The sequence below is a fragment of the Phyllostomus hastatus genome, unplaced genomic scaffold (genome assembly GCF_019186645.2).
Source record: "Phyllostomus hastatus isolate PE091 unplaced genomic scaffold, TTU_PhHast_1.1 phas_contig_209, whole genome shotgun sequence".
NCBI lineage: Eukaryota > Metazoa > Chordata > Mammalia > Chiroptera > Phyllostomidae > Phyllostomus > Phyllostomus hastatus.
In genome coordinates this window covers 18,697,945-18,725,865 of record NW_025333735.1, presented here as the reverse complement: position 1 = coordinate 18,725,865, position 27,921 = coordinate 18,697,945, and the positions used below count along the sequence as shown (strand labels likewise).

General features: G+C 38.7%; 1 protein-coding gene across 15 annotated transcripts in view; it reads left to right on the top strand.

Annotated features, from left to right (window-relative positions):
• Positions 1–27,921, top strand: part of SGIP1 (SH3GL interacting endocytic adaptor 1) — a 193,839-nt gene that overhangs the window by 101,905 nt on the left and 64,013 nt on the right. For 12 of the 15 annotated variants that reach the window (XM_045835387.1, XM_045835383.1, XM_045835382.1 and 9 more), the window contains 5 exons: positions 16,095–16,106; positions 21,704–21,715; positions 24,932–24,956; positions 25,874–25,925; positions 27,220–27,305. In XM_045835387.1, coding sequence (XP_045691343.1) covers positions 16,095–16,106; positions 21,704–21,715; positions 24,932–24,956; positions 25,874–25,925; positions 27,220–27,305 — 187 coding nt within the window. The remainder of the gene's footprint in view (positions 1–16,094; positions 16,107–21,703; positions 21,716–24,931; positions 24,957–25,873; positions 25,926–27,219; positions 27,306–27,921) is intronic. The other 3 variants (XM_045835390.1, XM_045835389.1, XM_045835388.1) reach the window with 1 other exon arrangement.

Below are 27,921 nucleotides of genomic sequence, written 5' to 3'. Positions count from 1 at the left end.
TTAATTTCTATTCTTATCATGTGGTAGTTTCCTGGTAAGATACCATGCTGATAAGGCAAAGGCTGAATATCACCCACATTTCAGTTGTTGATTTGCCGTCTGTACAAGTTAGAATATTGCTAGAAATACTTTAACAAAATGGTAGTGGCTTAAACAGAATATGTGGTTTATTTCTCTCCCATAGAAAAGTCAAAGGTGATAATCCAAATCAGTAATAAGGTCTTACTCCAGGGATCATTCAAGAACCCAGGGACTTTCTGTATTACTGCTCTACCTTTACTAGGGTCCTGATGCCTTAGCACCATCAATGACCACCATGTTCCAGCCTCAGGATGGAGGGAATAAAAAATAAAAGGCGAGTGATTTTCTTTAAGGATTTAACTTCGAAGTTGCACCCATCACCACCACTCAGATCCCATTGGTCGTAATTTAGTCACATGGTCACATTAACTAAAAGGGAGTCTGGGAGATGTAGTCTTTGGCTGGATAGACATGTTACCAGCTAAAATTCTGGATTCTGTTACTAAAAGACAAAGGAGTTAGATATGGGAGATTGATGTGGACATTGACAGTTTTTGCTACTATGTCTTAAATAATCTCAGATTGCTTTTGAAATTCATTGGAAAATGGAATTATTTTCTCATTTGCCTTCAAAGTATTCCCAAAATCTAGGAAGTTTTCTTTTAAAAATTTCTTAATACTAATATCTAAATGTCAGTGATACTGTGCTGTGTGCCAGCCAGCAGCAGGATAAACAAAAACAAATTTAATTAAAGTACTAACTTTTTTGGTTGAAAGACCCTTCTGAAAGTAATAGTGCTACCTCTGTCTTACAAAATTTGGTACTTTTTGAGGCAGGCTGTTTCACTGTTGAAAGAAAATTATTAAACGCAAATGCTATCTCTGTATAATTTTTGTCCTTGGTTATAGCTGTGCTCTTTAGAGGATGAACAAAGTACAGAGCCCCTCCTTTTCACAGTGGGTTTTCCATGAAGCAGACTGATTCCAGCTCGAGGTTTAAGTTTAATGTGCAGGATGTTTATTAAGGAATGACCTTGTTTTCAACACCTGTCGGGTCGGATGGGCAGAGGGAGAAGTTAAGCTCAACTGATCACATTGGAGCTCCAGAGCTGAAATGACCCTTCATGGGTAGACCTGAGTTTCACTAAGATGAATAACCTTTACTGTTACATCAGTCAGTACTCCCATGAGGGCAGGCTGAGAAGGGGCATGACCTTGGGCATGACCTTGCAGTTGAGGCAGATCCCGATGTGTGAACAGTTGAAGGCTGTCTTCTAGTAGTACTCTCAACAGCAGGTATGAGAGGCCCTTATGAAGAGAAATCTAGATGGCACATTCTGGTGTTCTCCACAGATACCCTGTGTCTGATAGAGAGCCTTTTATCATCACCACTCAATAAATTATTGTGTGTGTGTGTGTGTGTGTGTGTGTGTGTGAATGAACAAATATATGAATGGGACCAGGCCAAGGACAGAGCACTGTGGCAAGTCACTGTCACCTAGTTTGACAGCCATCTATCAATAACACACTTTGGCTTCCCTCATTCACCATACAATGATTCCCCTCACATTGTCCTCATCCTGGCAACATATTTCCATTTTGTTCAGACCAGAGATGAAAATGTCATTAAAATGACACTGAATTGGAGATACATGGAATTTCTATAGCTTTGCCAGACCAGAAGCCGCCTGAGAGGGAGTGATGGCTTTATTTTGCCATTTAGTTTGACTATGTTTTTGCATTGTCACCTAGGATTACCACCTCCTTTTCCAAGTGCTTGGAGGTCAATGAAATAACTTGTTCTAGAATTTGAGGTTAATAGAAAGCGGCTGTGTAGTAGAGAAAGAGCATACACATGGATTCAGACAGGCCTGGGCATCAGGCCTGTGTCTGCCATGTTCTCTCTGTGCAACCTTAGATAAGCCCCATAATTGTCCTGCGCTTCTATTCCTCTTCCGTAGAGTGAGGACAGTAACAATCCTTATGGAAATTTAGTGCAGGTTACTTTCAGTCTCTGGCAGGGCCATGTCTTGGACTTTTTGCCCCCTTGCTTGGTTTAGCACAGCACATGGCAAACATTAGGCCTTCAGAGAGTTAATAAATGTCTGAATGAACAAAGTGTACAGAAGATCCCAGTAATGGTACTTGATGCATAATTGGCACTTTGAAATCATTCATTTTTTCATTACTAGTTATGTTAGGGTTTTTCAGAGAAACAGGATACATCCATACATATATCAAGAGATTCGTTACGAGAAATTGGCTCACACAATTATGGAGGCTGAGCAGTCCCACAATGTGCTGTCTGCAAGTGAGAGACCTGAGAAAGCTGGTGGGGTAATTCAGTCCAAGTCCAAAAGCCTGAGAACCAGGTGGCTGGTGGTGTAAATCCCAGTCTGAGGACAGAAGATGTTGCATCTCAAACAGTGGGACAGGAAAAGGGGGTGAATCCCTCCTTCTTCTTTTCCTTTTGTCCTGTTCAGGTTGTCCATAGATTGGATAATGCTCACCCAGATTGCTGTAGCCCAATTCAAATGCTAATCTCATCAGGAACACCCTCACCGACACACAGAGAAACCATGTTTGATCTGAGTACCCCATGGCCAGTCAAGTTGACAAGTAAAATATATATATATTTAACTTAACTTTTTGCCCTTATCGCTTCTCCATTTCCAGACTCCTGCCCAGAAAGCATTCTCTGTCTTCCTGCCCTGGGGTATATAGTCTATCTGCATGTCAAAGCTTGAATGCAGTTAAAGCAGTTTGGGCTCTGTTGCCTATCCTAGACATTAATTCCAAACCAAATCTGATCTTCCTTTTAGATTAACTAGTTTTAAGTCAGGTGTGTTTTTTTTTGTACTGGACATTTGTGATTAATATTTCTTTAAACACAGATGGAAACTTGGGTCTTTATCTGCTGAAAAAACTGGTAGATAGTGGGAAAGTTGTTAGAATCTGATAAACCTGAGCTCACCTTCTTGCCAACAATACTGCTTAGAAAAGTTTTCTTAAACCTGTTTGAGTTTCAGAATCTTCATGTCTAAAGTAAGAATAATACTGCCTTACAAGCTGGTTGTTGGGGTGTCCATCTCCTTCTGTGAGTACAGCGTAAAGATCAGTCCCCCTAAAGAAAGAGGTGTGAGATGTGTTCTTTGGATGTTTGCTTCCCTTTGTGCCACACTCCCCACGTTCAGGGTAGCAGCAAGCCTCCATTATGTCTTCCAAGAATGGCTTTCTTCTTAAAAAGTAAAAATTATTTTTTGAAAGGCCTAAACAAAATAGTGGTGCAAGATCAAACTGTATAGGAGATATGCCTTTACACATAAAACAAAATGGGAAGTCACTGTATAATTGAACACAATTCCATTTAAGATAATCCGAGGGAAAAGGAAATAGACACTTATTCCAATAATGTTATAAATACTCAAACAACCAGGCTCTACTGCTTAACTGGGTTGCCTGGGGCAATTTACAAAACCTGTGCCTTTGTTTCTTCATCTATAAATCAAGATAATCGCCATACCTACTTCATAGGGCTATTGTGAAGATTGAATAAGTTAATACATATAAAATACTCATAATAGACACTACATTCAGATATTATTTTATTGTTGTTGTTAGAATTATCTGCAAAGCCTAAAGGCACATTTTAAAGAATATCATTAATAGTGGTAGATTAGGAAAACCAAATAGCCACAAGTCATTTAGAGACAAGACCAATAATACCCTGGGCATGAAATGGGGAAAATTAATAAAAGAACGTTCTTTGTTATGCCTAGGAATTGGTTTGGAAATGATTCCAGAAGCAATCTTTAATTGTTCTGAGTAACAAAATCCCCTGAATAAATGTGGAGACCAAATTGAAAGCTAACATTCACAGTGGGATCCTATATTGCATGTCCCCACCCCCCAAAATTTATTTTGTGGAGAATCAACATCATGTCTCACCTGCCTCCTTCAAATCAATTCACCAAATATTGTAAGCACCTTCCATGTAGCAGATACTGAGCTAATATCAAAAATTGTATAGACTTTGTCCAACCCTCTTGCTAACACTGCCTAGAAATGATCAGAAAATAACATAACAATGTTTCTAGAAACACACAGAAGCTGAAATTCCTCGTGTGGTCCAAACTCCTGCCTGTCTTCACTTCAATTTCCTGATTGAAAATACAGTTTTCCATGGTCAGCTTGGCCTCTGGCTTCCATTTCAGAGCCTCCTGGCTTCCTCCCCCGCCCAGGCTGTCCGGTGTGGACATCTCCATTTGTCCTAGGATCCACAGGGAGCCCTATCTCTGGCACATCTTTAGCCATGTGTTTTGCTCCACCAGGCAGCTTAAAACCTCTGGTTCCCATAGCTTGTGTGGAAATGAAAAGACAAATGCTGTGGCCTAATTATTGGTGCAATATCCTTTTCTCACCCGCTGCCATGGATGGAATTGCTTTTGTTCTTTGGTGAGCCAAAAATCACTGCTGACTTCTCCTGAGAGGTTGTCATTAACTATAAGCAGCTATGAAAATAGTGTGCTGACTGGATGTCAGATGCTTCACATACATTAACTCGCTTATCTTCATAACAGTGCTATGAGATAGGTACTATTATTTTTCTCATTTTACAGATGAGAAAATTGAGGTGTAGGATTAATTATCTCATCCCAAGCATCATAGCTAGTAAATGAAGCTGCTGAGATTTAAGTTCAGAAGGTCTAGTATGTAATTCAGAACTCTTAACCAATATATCATACTACTTTGGTAAAAAGCTATTGGCTGTTTTTCCAGAGGAAAAGTGAAAAGCTCATTAGCTCATCTAAAGCATTTTACATATAATTTCTGAGTACTCGCAACCCTTTGAAGGCTGTCACTTTGATGGTGTCTCAAAGGTCCATGATCCCAGCTCAGAAGCCGACGCCCCAAGCTTTCTCCCAATCAGCCTACAGACACTCCCTAGTCTGGTACTTCGAGTGTCCTTCCGTGTGACAAGGTGACAAGGCAGCAAGGCGGAGCTAACAAGCCAGCCAGGCTGCATTTGTGCTGTGTCATGTGGTTTCTAGTTTATGAAAAGTCTCTCATTTTATATTAAGACTCCCTGAACATTTAAGTGTTAAGGAATAACACCTCATCTTCATATGACTCACATATTTCAGTTCCCCTAGTCAGTCAATCAGCAAGCATTTTTATATCAATGATTCATCATAATAATGGTTTACATTTTATAAATGCTGGCGTGGTCAGAAGCTGGCATGAGCAGCCACATTATGGAGCGGTCAGAGAGATGTTGATCACCCCGTTTCAAAGATGAAATCAACTCAAAGACCACAAGGCTGCTGAAGGCTCAAGGGACAGGACTCCAGCAACAGCCTCCTTCTGCCAAGTTAAAAACACAGTGTTTTCTCATCTGCAAAGTAAAGGTCTACAATTCAATTGTCTTTAAGATCCCTCTCAGCTCTAACACTCTGCTGTGTTTTCTGCCTGAGTCTCTGTGGGAAGCAGGTTGGGGACACAGCAAGGGGACCAATAAAGAGAACATTTCCTTGAAGTATACTGTAAGATAGGAAGTGTACTGCAATGCAGGCTTTTGAGTCTGTATCTTATCTGTGTGTGCAAGGGCAGGTCCCTTAACTTGGAGCCTCAGATTCTAAATCTGTAAACTGGGAACAAAAATACATACCTACCTTCTCAGGATTGATGTAAAGATGACATGAGCTAATGTTTTGCAAAATCCCCAGTTCAGGCCCTATAAAGTATCAGTTGCCTTTTCAGCTCTGCTTTCCTTTTCCTTCACTTAAGAGACTTGTGGGAGGCAGAAAGATAAAAATAGCAAGGGAGGTCTTGTGCAAAGTCAAGAAGAAGAGGGCTGATAGAAATGATGTGAGAGTAGGTGTCGACCTCTCCTAGCACATAGGCTAGTGCCTCCTCCCATCGCCTATAAAATCTAGTGATACAAGGAATGAATATGACAGGGAGTTTTGAAGGAGCAGTTAGTTTCATCTTATTCCTGGAGATTTGCAATCCATGACAGAGTCATTTAATCAAAAAATATGGGGAAGGGGAGACAGCTTTGAACTACAGACAGTCTGGTGTTTTTTGCTTATTCCAGGTGGCCCACCCACCCTGCAACCCCCAAATCAGCCTGCCAGAGAGTGGAACCCATGAATTTGCTGCTGCTTGGTAACACCACCCCCTTTCCTTTCCTCACTTTGGCAGAAGGTTCAGCACCCCATTGAGTTCAGTAAAAACAGAGTCATCAGTGGGGGAGGAAAGCTCCAGTCTCCTACATGCTGGCATTTTCTCCTGGTAGAAATGCTGTAGGGTACAAGGGGAGGCTAAAGATTGTGTGCACTCTGATGCCCAGTGCTCAGCCCAGGCCTCAAGTGCAAAGAGTTAGAGGGAAAAGGCTCAGCTCAGGTTCTGCTCATCAAGGAGAGCTTCATAGGGCAAACATCATTTGAGTTGGGTCTAGACCAGGGATATCAATCAGGGGTTATAGAAGCTGCCACTCCTCCCTCCACACCCTTAGCAGACAATACAACTCCATCCCAGATCCCAGATGCAGTCTGAGAAGCCTCGAGACAAAGCTGCAGGCAGCCTGACCAAATCGTTCAGTGTCGGCACATGAGATGTTGACTCCTTCCCAGGCCTTATGGAGAAAGATACATGGGGAAATGTGTGGGGCCTAACTTTTTCAAAATGTAGTGTTCTCTTTCCTGCATTATTATAAGCAATGGACTGCCTCCAGACAAATTGGTTTCATGTCTGATTTGTGTTTTTCTTTGCTTCATTAATTATTTTTCCCTGAGGAAGTCTCTGTTGCTTTTGTTTCCTTGTTCTCCCTGCACCCAGCCCTCATGCCCACTCTTCTCTGGTAAGAGTAGATCACTGAGTTGTATGTTTTGATATCCTTGAAAATGGTGGAATATGAGTTCCATCTGATCGCCTTTTGCATTATTCTCTCATCAGTACTGGCTGTACCCTCTGAGTACATGGTATTTTACTTCCCTTTGTGAGGTGTAAAAGAATTTCCTTGCATAACTCCAAATTCTTTATGTTCTACTGTCTCAGACAACCTACTCTGGTTGGGGGTTCCAGAGACCCGATCACTTGGATTAGAGACTCAATTTCTGTTTCCAACTTTAAATCTAAGAGGATGAGACAATACACCCACAATATTGAAATATAAAATCTTAGGATATCCTCAACCAGAGGTAGCAAATTCAAGAATGATATGCTTTTAATTATAGTGCTAATTATATTAAAAAAAACAGTAATATTTTAAATATCTTTAAGGTCTTTTGCCTTGGTTGTGTTAGTTCTACTGGTACAGAGTTTAGAATTTAAAACTATTTATATTAACTAATGACCATAACCCAGGTAGAAGAGACTCTGTAAAGAAGCAATTGATTTGAAAAATAAGTTTGTAACAGAAGTGTCATTTGTGAACAACTGAGGAAATCTGGGTTTATGACAACTAATCCTTCACGCAGAAGTTGTAGGTTTACTCCTTCCTCAGTGGGGCCTTTCCTCCAGAGCCTACAGCACTAAGTGACACGCAGTAGGCGCTGAGGATTGTGTGAATGGGCAAATGGATGCTCTTCACTGTGGGAAATTATGTGGAACTTGGTGTTTCACTGTGATATAATGCAACTTATATCCCTCGCACCATTTTATAGAAAGAGTGTATTTAGGGTTCTGAATTTCTTTGATGTTTTCCCCTTCTATTCAATGAAGTCTTTCTCCATTACTGAACTGATGAAATATATGAACAATAATTTCATGTCTTCTCTTAGAGTTTACAGGGTGTTTTACATTTATGAATGTGTTGGGGGTTTTTTTTGTGGGTGCTGCTTTCTGTCATAATTCTCTTCCCAGTGAGATGTCTGTTTTTTCACCTAAAGTCTCAGGTTTCAGTCACTTGACCTTTAGGGTGAAGGGTAAATACTTTATTGTCTTTCTTATACTACTATATTATATAAGTAGTTTTTATACTAAGTAGTTTCTGTATATGTGTGAATTATAGTATAAAAATAAGTATTACAGTATAAAAATTGTATCTATCCCTTTATCCTTTGAAGAATAATTTTAGTGCCAAAAATAATCTACAGCAATGAATGTACTTTTTAATTGTTTTAGAAAAAAATCTTAAGAGTATGAATCACTCACATTAATTATGTCAGAAAAATGTTCCCTCGGCAACTGGAGAAAATGTTATTTTTAACCAGAATTAAGGTGAGATTTTTTTCCCCACCTCTTACATCTGTCTAAAGGACAGCCACCTACTGCCCATGGACCATAGGAACTATTGTTTTAATTCAGCTACCAGCACAGCAGTGTGCAGAGCCAAGCACCCCAGTCGGAGCCTCTTGTCCTAAAGTGGCCAACAGAAAACAAGGCTAGATAGACTGGTTTCATTCTGTTTTGCGAAGCTGAAACTCCCTTCCCACCCCTTATTTGGAACCCATCTTTATTTTATTTTGTTAACATGGTACATAGGGAATCAAAATACGCTTCCAAAGAGTAATGACAAATGACAGCGTATGTCACTCCAGGTGTTGTCTGATACTATTTTATCTGTTTCATCTATGCCTCTTTTCAGCAACCACAGTTACTGAGCATCCACAGTTAAGAACTCCTGATAAATAACAGCCATAAGCTACACTGGAACAGAGTGGAGCCAAAGTCTTTACAGTGGTCTTCAAGCCCCTTGTGGTGGGGACACCCCTAGCCCCCAGAGTACCTCCTGCCACTCTTCCTTCTCATTCTGCTCCTCCAGGGTTCCCTGGCTGGGCTCTCTTCCCCACGTAGCTGCATTGTGACATCCCTCTCAGCTCCAGGTGTTGGCTCATGTCGCTTGCTCAGTGAGGCCTGCCCTGACACCCTTGTTTAAAATCACAGAACTCTCTATGTCAGCATTCTAAATCTCTTGTTCTGATTTTTAAAATTGCATTCATTATCTCCATACTAAATACTTTGCATATGTATTATATTTATTATCTGTCTCCTTCCCCTCCTCCCCAAAATAACCTTAATTGTTCCCAGTGTTTTGTTTACTAATATGCCTAGAATAGTTTCTGGTCTTTATTAGGTGCTCAATAAGTATCTGTTAATGATGTATAAATGAATAAATAATCCTTTTGTTCCTTGTTATGACTGGTCATAAATAACAGACAGGAAGTGGTTATATTTATAATAAAATCTCATTGGTTAAAATATAAAGATTAAAATACAGCCATTCTATCACTAAGGCTAAACAATTGTAGACTATTTAAAAGGCTTATAGATTAGGCCTGGCTTTTTGTTTCTTGATCCCACTCTATAAAGCTGGATGCCAAAAATTCTCGTGGTAACTCAGTTCCTTGTTAAGAGGCAAGAATGTGTTTATAGCACAAAACTTCCGTATAAGGATCATTGAAACTCTGGTGTATATTTTCTTCTTTCACCTCTGTTGGCTTTGGCTCTGAGTCTTAAACAGAATTCAGTTTTAAGGGTTGCTGATTTCTAGCCCCTCATATAGGCACATAGGCTTCAACAAGACCTGACTTGAGTGACTGCTTACATTAGAAAGTGATTTGGGGTAACTGCTGCCAGATAGAGATTCTCCAGCTACAGAGAGCAGGGGTCTACCTGTTCCTTGGAAAGCTGTTGTTCATAAGGATGAGCCGCCTCTCAACAAGATTTGTGAATTACCTTTTCTCAGGCCATGGGATAGGGAAATTTCTGCACTGATGGTTCAGTGGTTATATTTTAGGTATTTTGTCCAGTCCAAAAGTTTACTTACTCTGTTTCTAAGTACTAGTGTTGGGGGAGGGGGGTGCAGTATACATCTTTTACCAGTGCTCTTATTATTTTTCCATTATTAAAAATCAACTCTGTTGCTATTAGCTCATTTTAAAAAGGAGAATTATCTTGCCATGTCATTTTCTGTTTGTTTGTTAAACATGCTAAAGAAACCCTTAAGCCAAGAGGCTATAGAGCCAAGAGGCCTCTTGGTATTGGTGGCTACTAACAATAAAAAAAAAGAAAACAATATATTAAATAAAGATGATTTAATCATTATGTAGCCAAATGGAAGGATGTGGGGAAGACAGGTGCCATATCATTTGTGTATTCATTCTTATTACTCTGAATCTAGTTAAATAATATGCATTTAATTCTAGAAAAAAGCTGAGAAATTTACCTTAAAATCAGTGTTTAATTCCAAAATCTGAAATCATGCCTAGAAAGAAAACCTCACTCTCTGAAAAGCTTGTTCTTCAAGACCTGCTGTGATAGACTGGCATGATCTATTTAGCTCTTTTCACTGGAAAGATCCAAGATCATTTCCAGGCTTTGTGAGCCATGAGTTTTTAGCTCTGTTGTTTCCAGACCCCAGTGCTGATAAGGCCCTGAAAGTGAGTTTAATCTATTTAGGGAACTTGGGCTATTCCATGAGCCCACCCTTGACCAGGTTCTCTGATGTTAGAAATCTGGGATCGAGTCCCAGCTCCACGCCTTTGTAACTATGTGACCTAGGAACCTTTCTGAGTGTCCTTTTCCTCACTGGTAAATTAAAGCTAGCAATGACACCAACCACCTAAAGTAAAACAATAACAGTAAGCTCTCAATATATGTTAGTTGTCAATATCACCCTCTCTTTTAATCCTTACAATTCAACAAAGTAGCAAGCATCACTGCCTTACATATTATGGAATTGAGGCACAGTGTAACTTGCTCAAAGGCATTCCAAAAATAGGGGCTAAGCTAATTGAATGTATAAAAACTCGGTGTTCCTCCCTTGACCATGACAATCCCTTTGAAGCTATTTGGTTTTAATCCTAAAATTCTTTCTGCCTGTAGGCTGAGAACCTGGACCCTAATAATTTTCATTTCTCTGTGCTACTTATCAAGGGTCTGGGCCTAAAAGGAACACCAAGGGTATGGCCTCTATCTTGACCCTCAGTACTTCTAAAGATTTAGCTTTTGCTATAGAAGAAAATTTCACATAGTTCTACACTAATGTTTGTGCAAAGCTGTGCCACCTTGGTAACTGAATGCAGGTCCAGCTGCCTGCCACTTCGAAAGCCAGTATTCAAGAGAGAGGTGCTGTTGTAAAGGAGAAAGGTTTATCCACATGCGGGCCATCTGGAAGATCAGGGACTCATGTCTCAAAGCCCATCTTAACATCTCAGTGCAAGCAGAGGTTTCTATAAGGAGGGAGAGGGAAAGCAGAACAAAGAGATCAAGGCGAGGGGTTGAAAAGTTCTGTACACACAAACGAGCACAGTCCATTCTGACAAGACAAGTGATGGTCTGGTGTGCATCATCTTGGCTCCACACTGAAGGTCAGCAAGTCTTCCAGAGCTGGAATGTCTGAAGATCAGAGTCTATCTTTTGAATAGGTCCTAGGATTCCTATACATTCATGCTGTTCATCTGCAAGCTACATATTAGTCTGAGTCAGCATTTACAGAAACAATGTCAAAAGAATGGTGGGGTGGGTTACAAGTCCTCACTGTTACAATTCCCCACTGTTACACCTTCTTGGAGACTTTGTAACCTGTGTTAGTACCTAAGGTCACTAATGGGCAGAGAGATCAACAGTTAGGTAAGAGCTAAGTAAAACATTTATGGGTGCTGGTGAAGGAGCCATTACAACCTGGGCTACATCACTTGGTCAATATATAGTCCAGCTTTGTTTCAGAGCAAAGCATCTTTCTAGGTTGTAAAAGACACTGTGCCTCAAACATTTTATAGTTTTTAATGGCCCCCAAAGTGGAATTCATAGACATATTTTGAGTGCCTACTATGCGTAGCACTATGCTTGGGGACAGAGAGTCCATTCACAACCGTCACTGTGAGCTAATAATCAGATGGAAATACCTAAATAATACAGAACAAAATATGAACTGCAAAAAACATACTTATAATGTGTACCTTTGTTTTCCTTGAGGTAATTAGTGCCAGGCAAATAAAAAAGACCTTCAATATGGGCTCATTATTGTCAACAAAAGGAATGTGCTTTGATCAAATAAGAGAAGGGAACAATTTATTCTGACTGAGAAGCTTGGGGAAGGCCTCAGGGAGAAAGTGTTACTGGCCTTGAAAAATGAGTAAGCTTCGATTGAGGGAGCGGGAGGAGGCATGGAAGACTGAAGAAGCAGCTTGAGCAGAGGCAGGGGAGTGTGTGCGTAACCTGCGTGTTCAGAAGATGTCAGGAGACTATAGCTGCATGTAGGTTTCATACGGACAACAGTGGGAGAGGAGGGCGTGAACGTGAGCTGGAGCCCATCGTGAGGGCATGAAGTGACAGAATGAAGCTTGCATTCTATTTTCTGAATAATAGGGACGTTTGTGAAGAATGGAGTAGTATTTTCACTTCACTCTTTTTGAAAATAATCCTGAGGATAGTGCAAAAGGATGAATTTAGAGGGTGAAACTGGACACAGGGACCGTAGGCTAGGAAGCACTTATAGCAAGCTCGCGGAGTACTTCAAGAAATGAAGCCCTCACTTAAGACAGTTACTGAGAAAATGAAAGAGCATTCCAAGGAGCCAGAGACCACTCACCAGGAAACTAATTTATTGTCTGCTGGGAGTGGCAGGAACTGAAAGATAGAATGAAAGAATCGATGGTTGTAGCCAGGGTATTTGGGGAGAAGATGATAGATACTGGATTCCGTGATAAGACTGGAATTTCTGGAAAATCTCATGTTTTAGTTTCAGGGTCATGCCTGGCTATAAAATATTAATGGCATTTTCCACCTCCTTTCAGTATTACAAAGCATACTTTTCTATTTTCAAGACATAAATGTATTTGATAAAACCAAATTATTCAAAAGAGATCTTAGAATGTCCTCAAATGGAGCCCACACCTATGCCCTCTGTAGCTTGAACTTATAGGAGAGGCAAAACTTTACCTCTGCCCATCTTAGATTTTTAGTTAGACCTCTAACAAAAAGAAAAATTAATAAAAGAAAACCACACAGAAATTTATTAATATGCAAATTTCATGTATGCCTGCAAGACACTCAGGAAAAAGGAGTAACTCAAAGAGATGACTTTTAGAATTCAGGATTAAGTATCATTTTTTAAATTTACTTTTATTGTCTTTTTTCCATTACCACTTAGTCCCCTTATATCTCTGTCCTCCTGTAATCACCACACTGTTGTCTGTGTCCATGAGTCCTTTTACCTTTTTGCTCATTTCCTCCCTGCCCTAACCTACCCCTCCCTTTCAGCTGTCATCCTGCTCTCCATCTACGTGTCTGTCTCTGTTTTTCTTGGTAGTTCAGTTTGTTCATTAGATTCTACATATGAGTGAAGTCATATGGTATTTATCTTTCTCTGACTGGCTTATCTCACTTAACATAATGTTCTCCAGGTCCATCCACACTGTCTCAAAGGGTAAAATTTTCCTCTTTTTTTATGGCTGAGTATTATTCCATTGTATAAATGTCCTGTAGTTGTTTTATCCACTCATCTACTGATAGACACTTGAGCTGTTCCCAAATCTTGGCCATTGTAAATAACATAGCAATGAACATAGGAGTGCTTATATTCTTTTGAATTAGTGTTCTGGGTTCCTTTGGGTATATTCCCAGAAGTGGGATCACTGAGTCACAAGGCAGATCTTTTTTTAGTTTTGTAACCATGGATGGAAAGACCTGTGCTTGGAAAATTATAAGACATTGAAGAAAGGAATTGAAGAAGATACAAGTAAGTGGAAGCACATACCATGTTCATGGATAGATTGAATTAACATCATTAAAATGTCCATACTACCCAAAGCAATCTAGAGTCAATGCATTTCCTATAGATTCCAATGGCATATTTCACAGAACAAGAACAAATATTTCAAAAATTCACATGTAACCACAAAAACCCTGCATAGCAACAGCAATCCTGATAAAGAACAAAGTTGGAAGAATCATGCTACCCAATATGAAACTATACTGTAAGGCAACAGTAATCAAAACAGCATGGTACTGGCATAAAAATAAACACAGATCAATGGGACAGAATAGAGAGCCCAGAAATGAACCCACACTTTTATAGTCAATTAATATTTGACAGAGGAAGCAAGCACATACAATGGGCTAAAGATGGTTTATTCAATAAATGGTGTTGGGAAAATTAGACAGATGCATTCAGAAAAATGGAACTAGACCACCTTCTTACATCACACACAAGAATAAATTCAAAATGGATTAAAGACTTAAGTGTTAGACCTGAAACCATAAAAACTATAGAAGAGAACATAAGCAGCAAAATCTCAAACATTGCTCATAGCAATATTTTATCATACATATCTCCCCAGGGAAGGGAAACAAAAGAAAATAAACAAATGGGACTATATCAAACTGAAAAGTTTGGGCACAGCAAAGGAAAACATCAACAAAATAAAAAGACAACCCACAGAATGGGAGGACATATTTACCGATACATCTAATAAGGGGTTAATATCCAAATTTATAAAGTCAACGCCAAAAAAACAACCCGATTAAAAAATGGGCAAAGGACCTGAATAGACAACTCTCAGAAGAGGACATACCTATGGCCAATAGATATGAAAAGATGCTCGGTGTCACTAATCATTAGAGAAATGCAAATTAAAACACAATGAAATACTATCTTACACCTGTCAGAATGGCTATCACCAATAAATCAACCAACAACAAGTGCTAGCAAGCATGTGAAAAAAGGGGAGTGCTTTTGCACTGTTGGTGGGAATGCAGACTGGTGGAAAGCAGTATGGAAATACCTTAAATATCATTTTATAGGGAAAGGGGAGGAGATGTAGCCCTCATAGGAGAGAAGAAATCATTTTTAAGAAAGGTGAATATACCCTTAGAAGAATCAATGGTTTGTGTGATAGTTTGTGACAAAGTTTGTCTGGGTGTGATGTTGGCTTCTGGTCTCCTCTCCTGTGATAATACTGGGCAGGGACCTGGCCCTGAGTGGGTCTGCCCAGGGCCAGTGTGAGAGTTCTTGACTTTGTGTAGGAAAGATGACTTCACAATATGAGTACAGGTAAGTATGAGGATACATTTATTAAAGGTGGGGACAGTGAAACAAGGGAGGGCTTAGCATAGAAGAAGCTACAGGAGAGCCTAGGCTGGGCTGCCTTACTTAGCTCACTGTGAAGTCAGAGAAAGGGTGACTTTGGGGACAGGTGCAGGGGATTAGCCTGGGACAGGCTGCCAGCTGCCCATTGCCTTAGAGTTTAGGAGAAGCTGTATGCCTGTGAAGAAAGAAGTGGCTGGGGGAGAAGGAAGGAAAGGGAGAACATGGAAAACATGCACTGGTCCTTTGTCTTCAGGCTTTATCTCTTTCTTGCAGGAATCTTAGGGGAGGTCTCAAGGGAGGCTTTCAGCCGAATATTCATCAGTTCTCCACATGTGCCCTTTCAGGGTCATGGTCTCCATTGATTGGTCAGTGACAGGGCTGGGGATCTTTAGTCATTGCAGTTGGGCCTGACATCATCCTCTTGGTTTTGCTGCTTTTCTGGGCCTGGAGCTGAAATACAGCTGAGGGCTAGATGGTATCTCCAGGGAGGAAAGTTGACCCTCCAGGCCAGGTCCCTGTTTTCCCCCGATGTTGCCCCCTGCCAAGCACTCAGGGCCTTCTGCCCTGGTGACCATCTGCACCTGGCTGTAAATTGCTTGGCCAGTTTGATCAGCTGTCTGTCTCAGTTTCCCTATTCCACTTGCCAAGAAATTTTCGTAGCTTCTTACTACCCTGTCTCATGATGCTCCCTGGTTGATGAAACTCCCTGGAGGAGGATTAATGACAATAGAGATCCTTTTGGAGGATATATCTTTAGGCAAATTAAGGAAGTTCAGAGAAAGCCAAGTGCCTACAGTTTATGATAATCAGTATGCCTAAGTGGCATATTTTGGGGTGGTCTGTGCTGCTGCCCTTCAAGTTAAGCCAGCAGCCTAGGAATAACTGTATCAGACACTCACAGAAAGTATTTGTAACAGCAATGCCTCAGAGAGCTGATGTGTGTAAGGTTTTTCTGAGCCTTGAGCTGCTGCTTCTTGAAAATACATTTCGCCTCTTTCATGTTCTCTTTTTTTTCTTCCCATGCTTACACTTTTAGAGGAAGAGTCCGGTAAGAAATAACAATTCCTTTCCACATGTTGGCTAAATATTATTTATTGTTTATTTTCATCATCTGCATTCTTAATAATTGACTGTATTTAACAACTAAACAAAATTTTAAATTTTAGAACAAACCTTTGTGAACCAGGACCAGGTCTAATTGTATCCTATGGGGAAAAAAGGAAGTTGATAAGTGATTTCACCAGCTAGTTATGAAGGGCCACAGAGTAATTTTGCAGAGGTTTACCTCAGCCTCAATCACAGGCATATGACCAAATATTTCAGGTATTGAATTTCATTTATTGCAGCATTTGCTTGAATTAGTCAAGCTGCATGTACATACCATGAGCTAGGCAAAAAAATTTTAAGGCAATTTTTGTTAATGTACAACATGATAGCATCTATCTTGTATGAATGATTGTGAAGCTGGCCTAGAAAAGGGAAGTTACTTTTTTCTCAGTTAATCAGAAAATATCTTCATAGGATAATTGCCAGAGGGAATAAGGAATGGGGGGAGTGGAAGAGGGCAAAGGGGAGGTAAATGGTGGCAGAAGGGGACTTGATTTTGGGTGGTAAGTGCACGATGCTGTGGGCAGGTGGTGTGTTGTAGAGTTGTACACTTGAGACCTTCATGGTTTCAGTAACTGGTGTCACCCCAGTCAATTCAATTTTTTAAAAATGTAGGGCAAATGATAAGAATATAGAAAATAAAAGCAAACCCATTAAAAAATATCTCCTTTTGGGTTTGTTACAGACAGAAAAAGAGAATTTTTATAAAAGTGTAAATCAATTTTTATAAAAGTGTAAATTTGCCCACCAGTGGGCAAATTTTAGTGTCAGCACAATTCTGATATGATGTGCCTCTATCATTTTTAATCTTAGAACAACATTCAATGAAAGTTTATTCTGAGAATTTTTTTACTCAAAAACAAAAAATTTCACTGTTCTCTTCTCAGCTGCGGCTTATTGGGAATATGACACAGATGACCTTGCCACTGGAAAATATAAAAATACTGTGTTTCCATGTTAACGAGCACCAAAAGTGCTTGGCTGATTCTATGCAACTCACCTTAAGTGGATGCTCCAATGATGCCATAACCTCTCATCCTTCCCCGTTGATTCAAACCTGGCATATTCTGAAGCACCTACAGGATACACACTTGTAGCAAGGCCATGTGATAGGAAGGAGGAGGAACAAAAGACACAGGAAGAACAAAAAATGGGATCAGAATATTACTTTATCAAAATATGGATCCAATGTCTCTGTTTCCCAAAGTAAAGTCAGCACCTGTTATGAGTATTGTTATTCATACTAAGCTAAATGGCCCACTTCTGAGTAATTGAGAGTCAATTATGTATCACATGCTATGTGGCATATGATATTGTTGGTGCATTTTAGTAACTGTTCTTCATATTTTGCCAATTCCCTTATTCTCCTTAACCCTGAATATTTCTCTGAATCATCCGAATTTGGTTACTTCAAACAATAACAAGAATGTGTGGCCTAAAGTTCACCCAGGGTCCTTTTCAAATCCTGTTTCTCACTGGTTTTCCTCCCATTGTCCTGAGAGCAATTTTAACTGCAAGTACTCCTTTTCATTTTTAGTTCCATATCTTCAAGAACAAGTCCTCCTCCCACTCCCTTGCTCGTTTTTTCTTTGGAAATGTCATCTTGTTCATTGCTTAATCTGGTCAATTTGTAGTGATATCTTTGTTTAGTGATCTTTTTGTTTCTCTTGGCAAATGGAGTTTCAGAAGATCAACTCAACCAAATCCTATTAGACATGATAGGTATTCATTGTGATCTGATGTGTAATAGCTATAATTTAAATACATGTAATAGAAACAAATTTAACTATAGACAAACACCTCCAATGGGAGGATGGCAAACAGGGGCTTTCCAGAGAGTCTGTCTTTACCCTAAAGCTTTAAAAACAAATAGGAATATTGGCTAGGATCAAAATAATAGAATAATCGTATACACTAATTCTTTCCTAGGAAATTCTCTAACATGGCTCACTGAATTTGCTATGACTGGACTATTTAAAATATCTATTTGGTGTTTTATAGCTTTTCACACATTTTTCTGTTTCCCCATGGCACTGAATTTAACAAATGAGGATGTCATAAAGCTTCAAACCCTGAGGCTGGTTATTTAATGATTTTGATGAGCAAGACAGATTATATTTGGCTACCTTTTCAAATAAATATCTGAAAACACTGACCTTCATTGGCTAAAACTAAGCTATTTTAGTTAACTGAATTTATATTCTTTTGTACAAAAAAAAATAACAAAACAAAGCTGATGTGGAGTAAGGACACTGTAGGTACTACAAGGACATAGGCTCAGGTATTTTTTGTAGGGACTTATATCCATATCATAAATTATATAAATTTTACAAATGAAACATTTACAAATACAAGGAAATATCTTTATTCTAGAGATCAAGTTATAACTTAAGTAGTATTTACTCACTTTAAAACAGCCCCAAAATATAAAAAGTTATCTCTGAGGTGAACACCAAAATAAAAATAAAGAGAAAAATAAACTTTTTCAAAACCTCCCAAATTTGTAAGATGATCAAGGGAAATCTTGGAATTGAACAATGAATGTTTAATTAGGAATGCAAGAAATTTGTTCAGAAAAAGGAATAGACCAATTTGAGTAATCAGGTGAAGTAATAAAAACAGCAGATGAAATTTACAGAGAGCTTATTTTATGATACACATGCCCACAATCAGAAACAAATTGGCCACCTGCAGATTCTGAGCCTGGGTAAGTGGTTTGTTTGGTTGTGCAGTTAAAAACAGTTTTGGTCTGCATTTAAAAATCAGAACATCAGAATTAGAAAAATCATATTGTGCATTTTTGTTCAATAACTCTGAGCATCTGGGAATACTAGGCCTACATTTTTGCATGGCAGGCACAGATGCACCCGAGTAGTGGGCAGTTCACCAGAGCTTCGTGAAACACATGGGCCCTGCACACAGTAGCCCTGCTCCTTGCCCTGCACACATCTGAGTTTTAGACCAGATGCTGAATGAGTTTCCTTCCACCTTTGAAGAAAATCTCTTGGTGGAACAAATATAGAATGCTAAAGGCTTTGGAGGTCATGGAGAATGACAGAAGAAACAGTAAAATAAAATTTTTAACAGGCAAAGATCCCCACCTCTTGGCTGATAAAGATTTTGCTGTCCTTGACTTTGGCAGTGCCTACAGCTCGCTTATGCTCCTTAATGGTGATAATTAACATAGATAATTAATTCCTTTCTATTTAACTTCTGGAGTTCTCTTTCTTTTGAAGGTTTCAGATACTGTTAATTATGGACCTTGAGGCTTTCTGTATCTGACTTTTCCTTAGCTTGTAGTGGGTGTTCTGGATTCTGGCTAATGAACTTGACTACGTGACCACGTGAATTTGAACAGCTGTTCTTTGAGGAAGGCATTTTGCAAATAGAGTTTCCAAAATGCTATCTTATGAGATTGTCTTCTATTAGAAAAAATATAGGAACTATTGTTTAAAATTTAGGTTTTTAACTCACTAGAGATTAAAATATGACAATTTGGGTAGATTAACACATTGAAGTTATTTCAAAAAGTGTTCTCTATATATTATATTAATAACAGTTTTTGAATTTGATTTCTGTTTCTTTATGGCTACAGTCAGCACTTTATTTTGCATTATTTCTCATAATTTTATCTTGGGGGAGCTTGTGTCACTTTTAATCCCCCCTTTTGCTTTATTTTATGCTATTTTTAAGAATGAATTGTTGTCCTGCCTGGTGCGGTTCAGTGGATTGAGTGCTGGCCTGCGAACCAAAGGGTCACCGGTTTGATTCCCAGTCAGGGCACATGCCTGAGTTGCAGGCCAGGTCCCCAGTTGGGGGCATATGAGAGGCAACTACACATTGATATTTCTCTCCCTCTCTTTATCCCTCCCTTTTCCTCTCTCTAAAAATAAATAAATAAAAATCTTAAAAAACAAAAAGAATGAATTGTTTGCCATGAAATTGAAGCTAAAATTATAAATTCCCACATTCTTTTCTTAAAGGAGAATGTGAGTCTGGTCATTAAAGAATTATAAAGCCTAAATCTTCATATAAAAGAGTATTTGAACTTCTCTGAAAATACAGTAAAAATTAGTTAGTAAAAGAATTTAAGCCCAAAAATAGGTATTGTGTCCTTTTTTCCTAATTTTATTTAAATTACCTCCATGCACAAAGACAGATTTGTAAGAGAGATGAAATCAATATGGAGCAGTGTCTGGAAAGTAAGGCAAATAAAGTCTAAACTCTTATAAGTAAAATGGACTCTATCAATATTTCTAAATTCTTGGCTACTTAGAAAATATATCTGAGGTAACCATTCCTGGACATCAGCCACAAGGACTTTTGCCTTTTAGGAGTCCTCCAACAGTGTCACACTTGGTGTCCAAGGAAGAACACAATAATGGGGGATTATAGATCTACATTCTGTCTCTGATTCTACCCATTTGCTGGCTGTGTATCACAGAACCTCACTTTCCCCTTTATATGATCAATGCAGCTGGCCTAGATATCCATGGAGGCCTCTCCGATATAAAAACTATAGGTTTTCATTTCCTTCCTATGTTCTGGAGAGCAGAACCATCCTCTTTATTTGAGCAACCTTCTAGTTATTTTTATATTTGTGCTCCTGGCCCAGATTTGGAGGTGTGGCCAATACAGGGTCCTGGGTAGTCTGGTAAATTCATGGGTTAGCGCAATATTCTGAAGGTGAAATTCTAAGCATCATCTCTTTCCTCACTGGTATCATAGTCACTCTTATTACTACAGAACAATTCTAAGGAGGGAAAGTTATCAGAGATTGTTGAGGTAAATTGATAGCCATTGTCAAAGTGTAAGGAATGAAAGAGAAGTAGTACGTCTGCTGCTTGTGGTTTTCCAGATGTCGTCTGGTCCACCAGTATTCTACTGGTGCTGGACAATTTCATTTCCAATCTGTGTTTAGCAGGGGCACCTCATCTTCCCCATCACATTTCTACTCACTGGTAGAGGCTGCCCGAACCACCAGGCCAAGAACACCTAAAATGAAGTCCTCATCAGCACACATTCCATATAACACTAGTGAAAAGAGTCAGGCAAAGAAGAGGTCTGTCTAATCCTGGTCTCTGACTTTTGGAGGCTCCAATTTAGGCCCTAATTATGTGGGAAATGCGTCATTCTTATGATGCTTGTTAACACCCTTTTGTGTGAGGGATTAGTTTTCTCTTTATTACCTATGCTCAAAAACTCCCCTCCCTAAAAACTCCTCATGCCAAGATATCAAAATTCCTTGTAGATTTCCACCTTGGTCTTGTGAGCAAATAACTTGAAACTAGTAGATCTCCATGAGCAAAGCTATATTATATTGAGATACAATGGACAGATTCTCTTTAGAGTTCTCCAAAACCTCCTTATCTTTTAAATGAGCCACAAACACAATAATTACCCATCTTCCTTTGGCCTGATTACTTAGAGTGAATGTTTGGTTAGCTGTTTAGGAAGCCTTCCGTTACCCAAGCCTGTTGACTGATCCATCATTCTCTGACTAGGTGTCTGTTCTCTCTTCCTTTTTGCTGATCACAGAGGCGCAGCCCGGTAAGAACTCTCAACATTTTTACCTTAAACATGTATAGAGAAAACTGCTGCCAAGGCCAGGTGGCCAGGTTGGCTTCTCATCAAATGTATGATAGCCCAGTATGAATGACTGAGGCAGGTGAATGCTGTTTACTGGTTGGAAGTGTCTGGTACTATATGTGTCAAGAACATATTTTAAGATTATAAGAGCAATTTTCCGTAACAAACTAAATTAACATATCCTAACTTGTAGGGCTAAATTTTAAAGATGGGGGTGGGGGGAGTTGTATAAGTGCAAGGTCTAGAGATTGGCCAGAATTCACCATAGAATTTATAGCAAAGTGATACTGAAGATTAAGAAAAGTATAAGGAAAATGAGGAAATAATTTTTAAAGCACATGGTTTTTAAGCCTGAATTTGAAATAAGTCCCTGGACCATGAGTTTCATTGTTCAGTATACACTGATACATAATAATGCATAATCACAGTTTCCATATGAGAGGACAAGATATGCTTTCAAGTCAATATGCCTGGGCTGTCACATAATTCTGTATGTCATCACTGAAGAAAAATCAGTACTAGTTTACATTGTTCAAAATAAAATCTCAGTCATTTTCCTCAGGCTAAAGGATATAATGTATTCAAAGCAATAAAATAAGGGTCTTTGCTATGTTTGAAATGATCCTCATCTGTCTGGTCAGTCCCTTGAAAGAGGAAATGGAACTGAAAACGATGCCTCTGAAATATCCCTAGGTCTGTGTCAGTTCAATTAATCAATTATTATTTGAGGCAAATACTCTGCTCTAGCTGAGAAACTGGCGGTTCTCTGTTTGAACCACTTGGCTGAGGATCAAAGAAAACAATACCTGCAGGTGTGGATCATCTCAGTTAACATCTCAGATTATAAATTACTCTTTAAAAAAAAAAGAAAGTGAAATAACCAACTCAAAATGAAGGAAATTTATTCACAATCTACCAATAATGTTAATCATTGAAAGGAAAATGGGGTCACTTGGTGAGGAGAAGGTTTCTGAGTTCAGTGGGCTTTTTTCCCCAAATGTGGTTTGCATGGTCGACATCGCCTTAAACTTGCTTTGGATTTGTCATGCTGCAACATCAAGGCCATCAAAACCTGTATGCCGGATCCAGCTTACAATGGGACTTTCTTTTCTGTTGCTGCTGACTTGCTGCTGCTCAGTCGAATATCTGTTCCTTTCTAAATTGATCTTATTTTATTCTTCCTAATTTCTAAACAAGAATTTTCTTGCCTATTTCTGCCATGTCTTCCTGCCCTTAATGAGTGATTGTTCATTCATGAGGAGTATTTACTAAAAATGTTACAGGGGCTTCTGTGTAGGGCCTCCTAACAGTAACTCTATTGAATGGACACACCAGGAATCAATGAATACAGAAGCAGCTTTGCACCTTTCTTGGTGTCACAAGTATCACATTTTTAATGAAAGGGTAAGATAGAGAGACTGACAGCTCTTCAGTACAGCCTCTGCGGCCCTCTACTTCTGGGTCTCAATCGCATAGCACTGGAGGGGCGCTGTTCCCTCAATGCCGACCTATGATTGACTACTTCAAATTAGAGCTGCAGGGCCTCTTCCTTCAGACCTTATTAATAAAAATATGACCAGCTGAGGCTCCATACCTAGAAAAACATTTTAACACCATTTAACAATTTGTTCTGTTGTTATTTTTGTTTATACAGTCTTATTTTCCATAAGCCAACCTGTATCCAAACTCCTGTAATGACATAGCTGGTGTAAATTACCATATTTATTTTAAATGTTTATTTATAAAGTTAAATACATATTAATATAATTAAATTTATTGATTTATTATAGTAATAATAAATTTAACTATATATAATTATATATAGTTAAATATTTAATTTATTAAAACTAATAAACTTTATTTTATACGTTTTTACTAATAACATAATAATTCTCTATGTGGCACAGACACAGATTGTGTTATTAAGCAAGACAAGACAGACAGAAAATCTAGTTTGAGAGACTAGACTACTCTCTAGAAAACATCTAGTGGATCCTTGTTCAGATTGAAACTGCTTCTTTATTGTAAATGAGTTCAAAATGAGACAAAAATTCTGAAAAATCCTTAGGAAAAAGAGAAAGAAGATTCTTATAGTGCTATATCTTGCCCTGAGTTATTGATGTTACCATTTGTGAGAAGAAATATATCTACAACCACTAGGCAGAGCCTTTACCAAAGTAGGAAAGTAGAAAAGAATGTTTGTTTGATGACCACCCACCAAGCTCTTGGTCATGCTGTTAGAAATACTTTCCTAGACTTTCACTCCACCCCACAACCCTGCAGCTCCGTCTGCCCTATCATTCTCCTAAGCAGCTCTGCCAGGCCACACTCCACCCATGGTTCTACGTGTTCAGGGGTCTATTTTTCTGGAAGAATCTAGCGCTAAGAACCTTTCACAGGAGATTTTGAATCAACTCTTTTTATCTAATCAGTTCTTCTGTTATCAAAATAAATTTCTGCCAGGGCATTGTAAAAGCTATAAATGGCCTTCTTAGGTTACTTGTGGCTGGCCTACTTGCATCCAGCAGTATCACAGTGCCTTGAGCTAAAGGAATGACCCCCAGTTGGTAGGCCAGTAGGCCAGGTAGCAGGCAAGTGGAAGAAATTGGGGTTGGGGGACCCGCAGGGAGGATGAAATTCCCTGGCTCCTTGCATAGAACAGCTGCAAAATCAGTGGCAATGCCCCTAAGGTTTCCTTTCTTATGACATTTGCCATTTATATCACTAAAAACTTCATTAGTAAACTATGATTATTTCTACTAACTTATGGACCCCATCCAATAAGAGCAGACAGTACTCCTACTATAGTCTATGACTTTCAAAATTCAAGTGTAAATATAATTTGGATTCACTTTCTGGTCTGCTAAACTTCTGTATCATATTTTAATAGAGTATTTAATATTTGCATTAATTTACCAAATCTATACAGGTAAGGGATTTTTGTGGTTCAGGAGACATAATTTACTCTCCATTTCTCTCTATAATCCTAACTAAAATGAAAAATTTACTTATATGAATGTGTGTACAATCTCCAACTTGAATGTGATTCTGAGAAAAATTTCATTTTTCACCATCTGCATTTCTTTGAGTTCAGTTTAATTGCAATAACAGAAATATACATATTGTACATAACATATATGTGGTCTTAAACCTTATAGTGTCTATTTCTAATTCTAGGGTGCAATTAAAAGGAACTTGTCCAGTAAGTATATCTTAGCTACCAAAAATAGAGTACAATTTAAAAGAAGGAATAAGTTCCTTGGATCTTGGAGCCTATATACATTTAACTTATATACTTTGGGGCTTGATTTTTAAGATTTAAAAATATCTTTTACAGAAAAGAAATCTTGTAATGATAAAGGGGTTTAGTGGGTCTGAATGATTAATGTTTAAATTATGAAAATGAATATGTTTTTGGAAAACTTTGCTATTTTCTTCCTATAGTTGTCAACTCTTGCTGTATCATTTGACTTTAGAAATGAAGTTTATCAATTGTACACTTGGTCATGGGGGTGGGGAGAGGAAGGGGGCAAAAGGAACTGAAGATAGATATAACTTAGTCATTCTTGTGTTATTTGATATAAAAATTGTAGTCAGCCAAGGTTATATGCAATAGGTTATAATATATATAGGGCATGATTTTCCTCGGCTGCATACAGCACATTCTAGGCAATTCTAAATTCATGTTTCTTGGTTAAAGGTATAACATTTTCTTGGCATTTTAAGCAAAGGACAAGCAGAGAATGGTGGATTTATGTACTATGTACTTATGGCCTGGCTTAGTAGTCTTTTATGGTAATTGGGAAGCAGACATTTGAAGAATGGCGTGTTACTCCATTAGCTCTACATTATACAAATCATCTATTTGATGGCTCATCATGGTAATTCATTGGTTAATTAAGCTTTACAAATGCCAGAGAAAATGCTACTACATTTTCTATGTAGTAGCATTAATATGAGATTGTTGCATTGCCAAGGGAGAGGGTTTGTTTTGCAAGGCTTTCATGTTGAGTTGCTTATTGATGGGACTCAAATCTCTATGTGTTTCCAAACATAGCTCATAAGACAGGTAAGAAATGGTAAAAAATGCCTAAAAAGTTTCTTTGTCCTGTACATCAGGTGAAGAAGTGGCCAGACCCAGGCGGTCCACACCAACTCCAGAACTTATAAGGTAAATGTGAAAGATGTTGGTTATGTCTTATGCAAAGCATCATCCCCACTGCTAACAATTTAGCCAGTCTCATTTGAGCTAAACTCTCAGGTCCTATTTTAAAAAGGACCTGCCCATATGTGTAAGTCCAGGGCATGATTCAAATGTTATAATTTCTTATGAGTGCAGCCTGAGGGAGACCTTTAAGAAAGTACTCTGTAGTCATCTACAGTAATTGTCTACCAGAATGTGCAGTCCTCTCACTAATGGGATGGTTGAAAGTCTATATGAGGAGGTCCTGTGGGGTCTGGAATGCTGAACTGAAATACCACTACATTTTCTTACGAAGAGTAGCCTGTTTAATTGGATACAGTTTCATGATACATTCCACCTACCACATACCAAAGGAATCTTCTGTTTTTGTTTTCGGCAAAACATTGTATTTTACACTGTGTATTTATTGGATTAAGCAAGTACTGTACAACTGGACATTGTTTTCCAAAAATACTCATTTAAAAACTGAATCTTTTATATTTTCTTTCCTCCAACCTCTCCTCTTCCTGCTTCACCCCTTACCACCCACCACAACACAGAGAACTCATTAGGATCAGTCTGAGGAAGAAACAGGGAAGATTACACAACCTTTTAATAATCACTTTAAGTAGTAATGGGGGGAAAGAATGAGAGTTTAACTTATCCTCCTTTCCCCCTGATTTCTCAATATTCTTTTTTTTTCCTGAGATGTGCTGTATTAGGTATTAAGAGGTTATATATAACTGGTCTGTTGGATAGGAGGGAGGGATAGATACAACTAGAAGCTGGTAGACGCAGTTTTTTATTCAAACATGAACTTTGTGGGTCACTTATCACTTAGGCTCCCCATGCCTGACTTTCACTAATTATTATATAAATTGCATTCACTACAATACAAAATGTGGTGAAGACAAATATCAATGGTTTTGGAGATCTTAAGGTGCTTTGCAATAAACTTATCTCTAGTGTTATTTCTTCCAGGTATGGAGAATCATGATGCTTGGAAAGAGTTTCTCTCCTTTAGCTTATTGAATCAGCGCCTTGGTCCCCCATTGAGAACAAGGGATCTCATCCCCTATCAATTCTCTTGTTTGTAATACTTTTGACATCCTTATATATACTTTCCAGACCTACAGCAACTTATGTACATGCATATATACATACACAAGTACACACATACACACCCGCTGCCTTATTGTGAAAAGTGTGTGAAAGCTTGTACATGTTTTTCAGCATTAATATTCCCTTTCTCTCTGTTTTTGCTTTAATGTATATGATTTAGCAAAAAACCTCCAGATGACACTGTGGCCCTAGCTCCCCTCTTTGGCCCACCATTAGAATCAGCCTTTGATGAACAGAAGACAGAAGGTAGGAAAAATGTATATATCTGTAGACTTTTTTCTTTTCATTAGCTTTCCTCAAGGAAATATATGTGTTTTGAGAAATATTTTTAATGTAGCATCAAATCTCTAGTAGCTGTGTTTGGTAATATAAAATGCTCTTAAAAATATCATTTGATTTAAGAGCACTATGGTACATATAGGATAAGATGTTATTTTTCTACAGTCCATCGTTGAGGTAAATTTAAGCGTTAAGGACAAGAGTTGAAAAGATAATGAGCATGCTAGGCTACTGTAACAGAGACGCCAAAGTACAGTGAATTCAACAAGACAATTTTGTTTGTTTCATGTTAACAGTCTCAGAGTGAACAACATGGGGCTGTAGGGCTGCTTGCTCTGCTCTTCTCAACATGTGGCCTTCATCTCTGGGCCCAAGGGGACTGCTGCAGCCCTCCCTGTCTTCCAGTCAGAAGGAAGGGGGTGGAGGTGGGAAGGGCCAGTGGACCTCGCTGCCATTTGCTGTAGGAGCAAAATCTGGAAGACACATCACTTCAACCAGAGCCCATCATAGACCATTTAGTGCCACAGGGCCAACTAAAACTCTTTAACTAGGAAGAAATGGAGAGAATATGCTGGAAAACAGC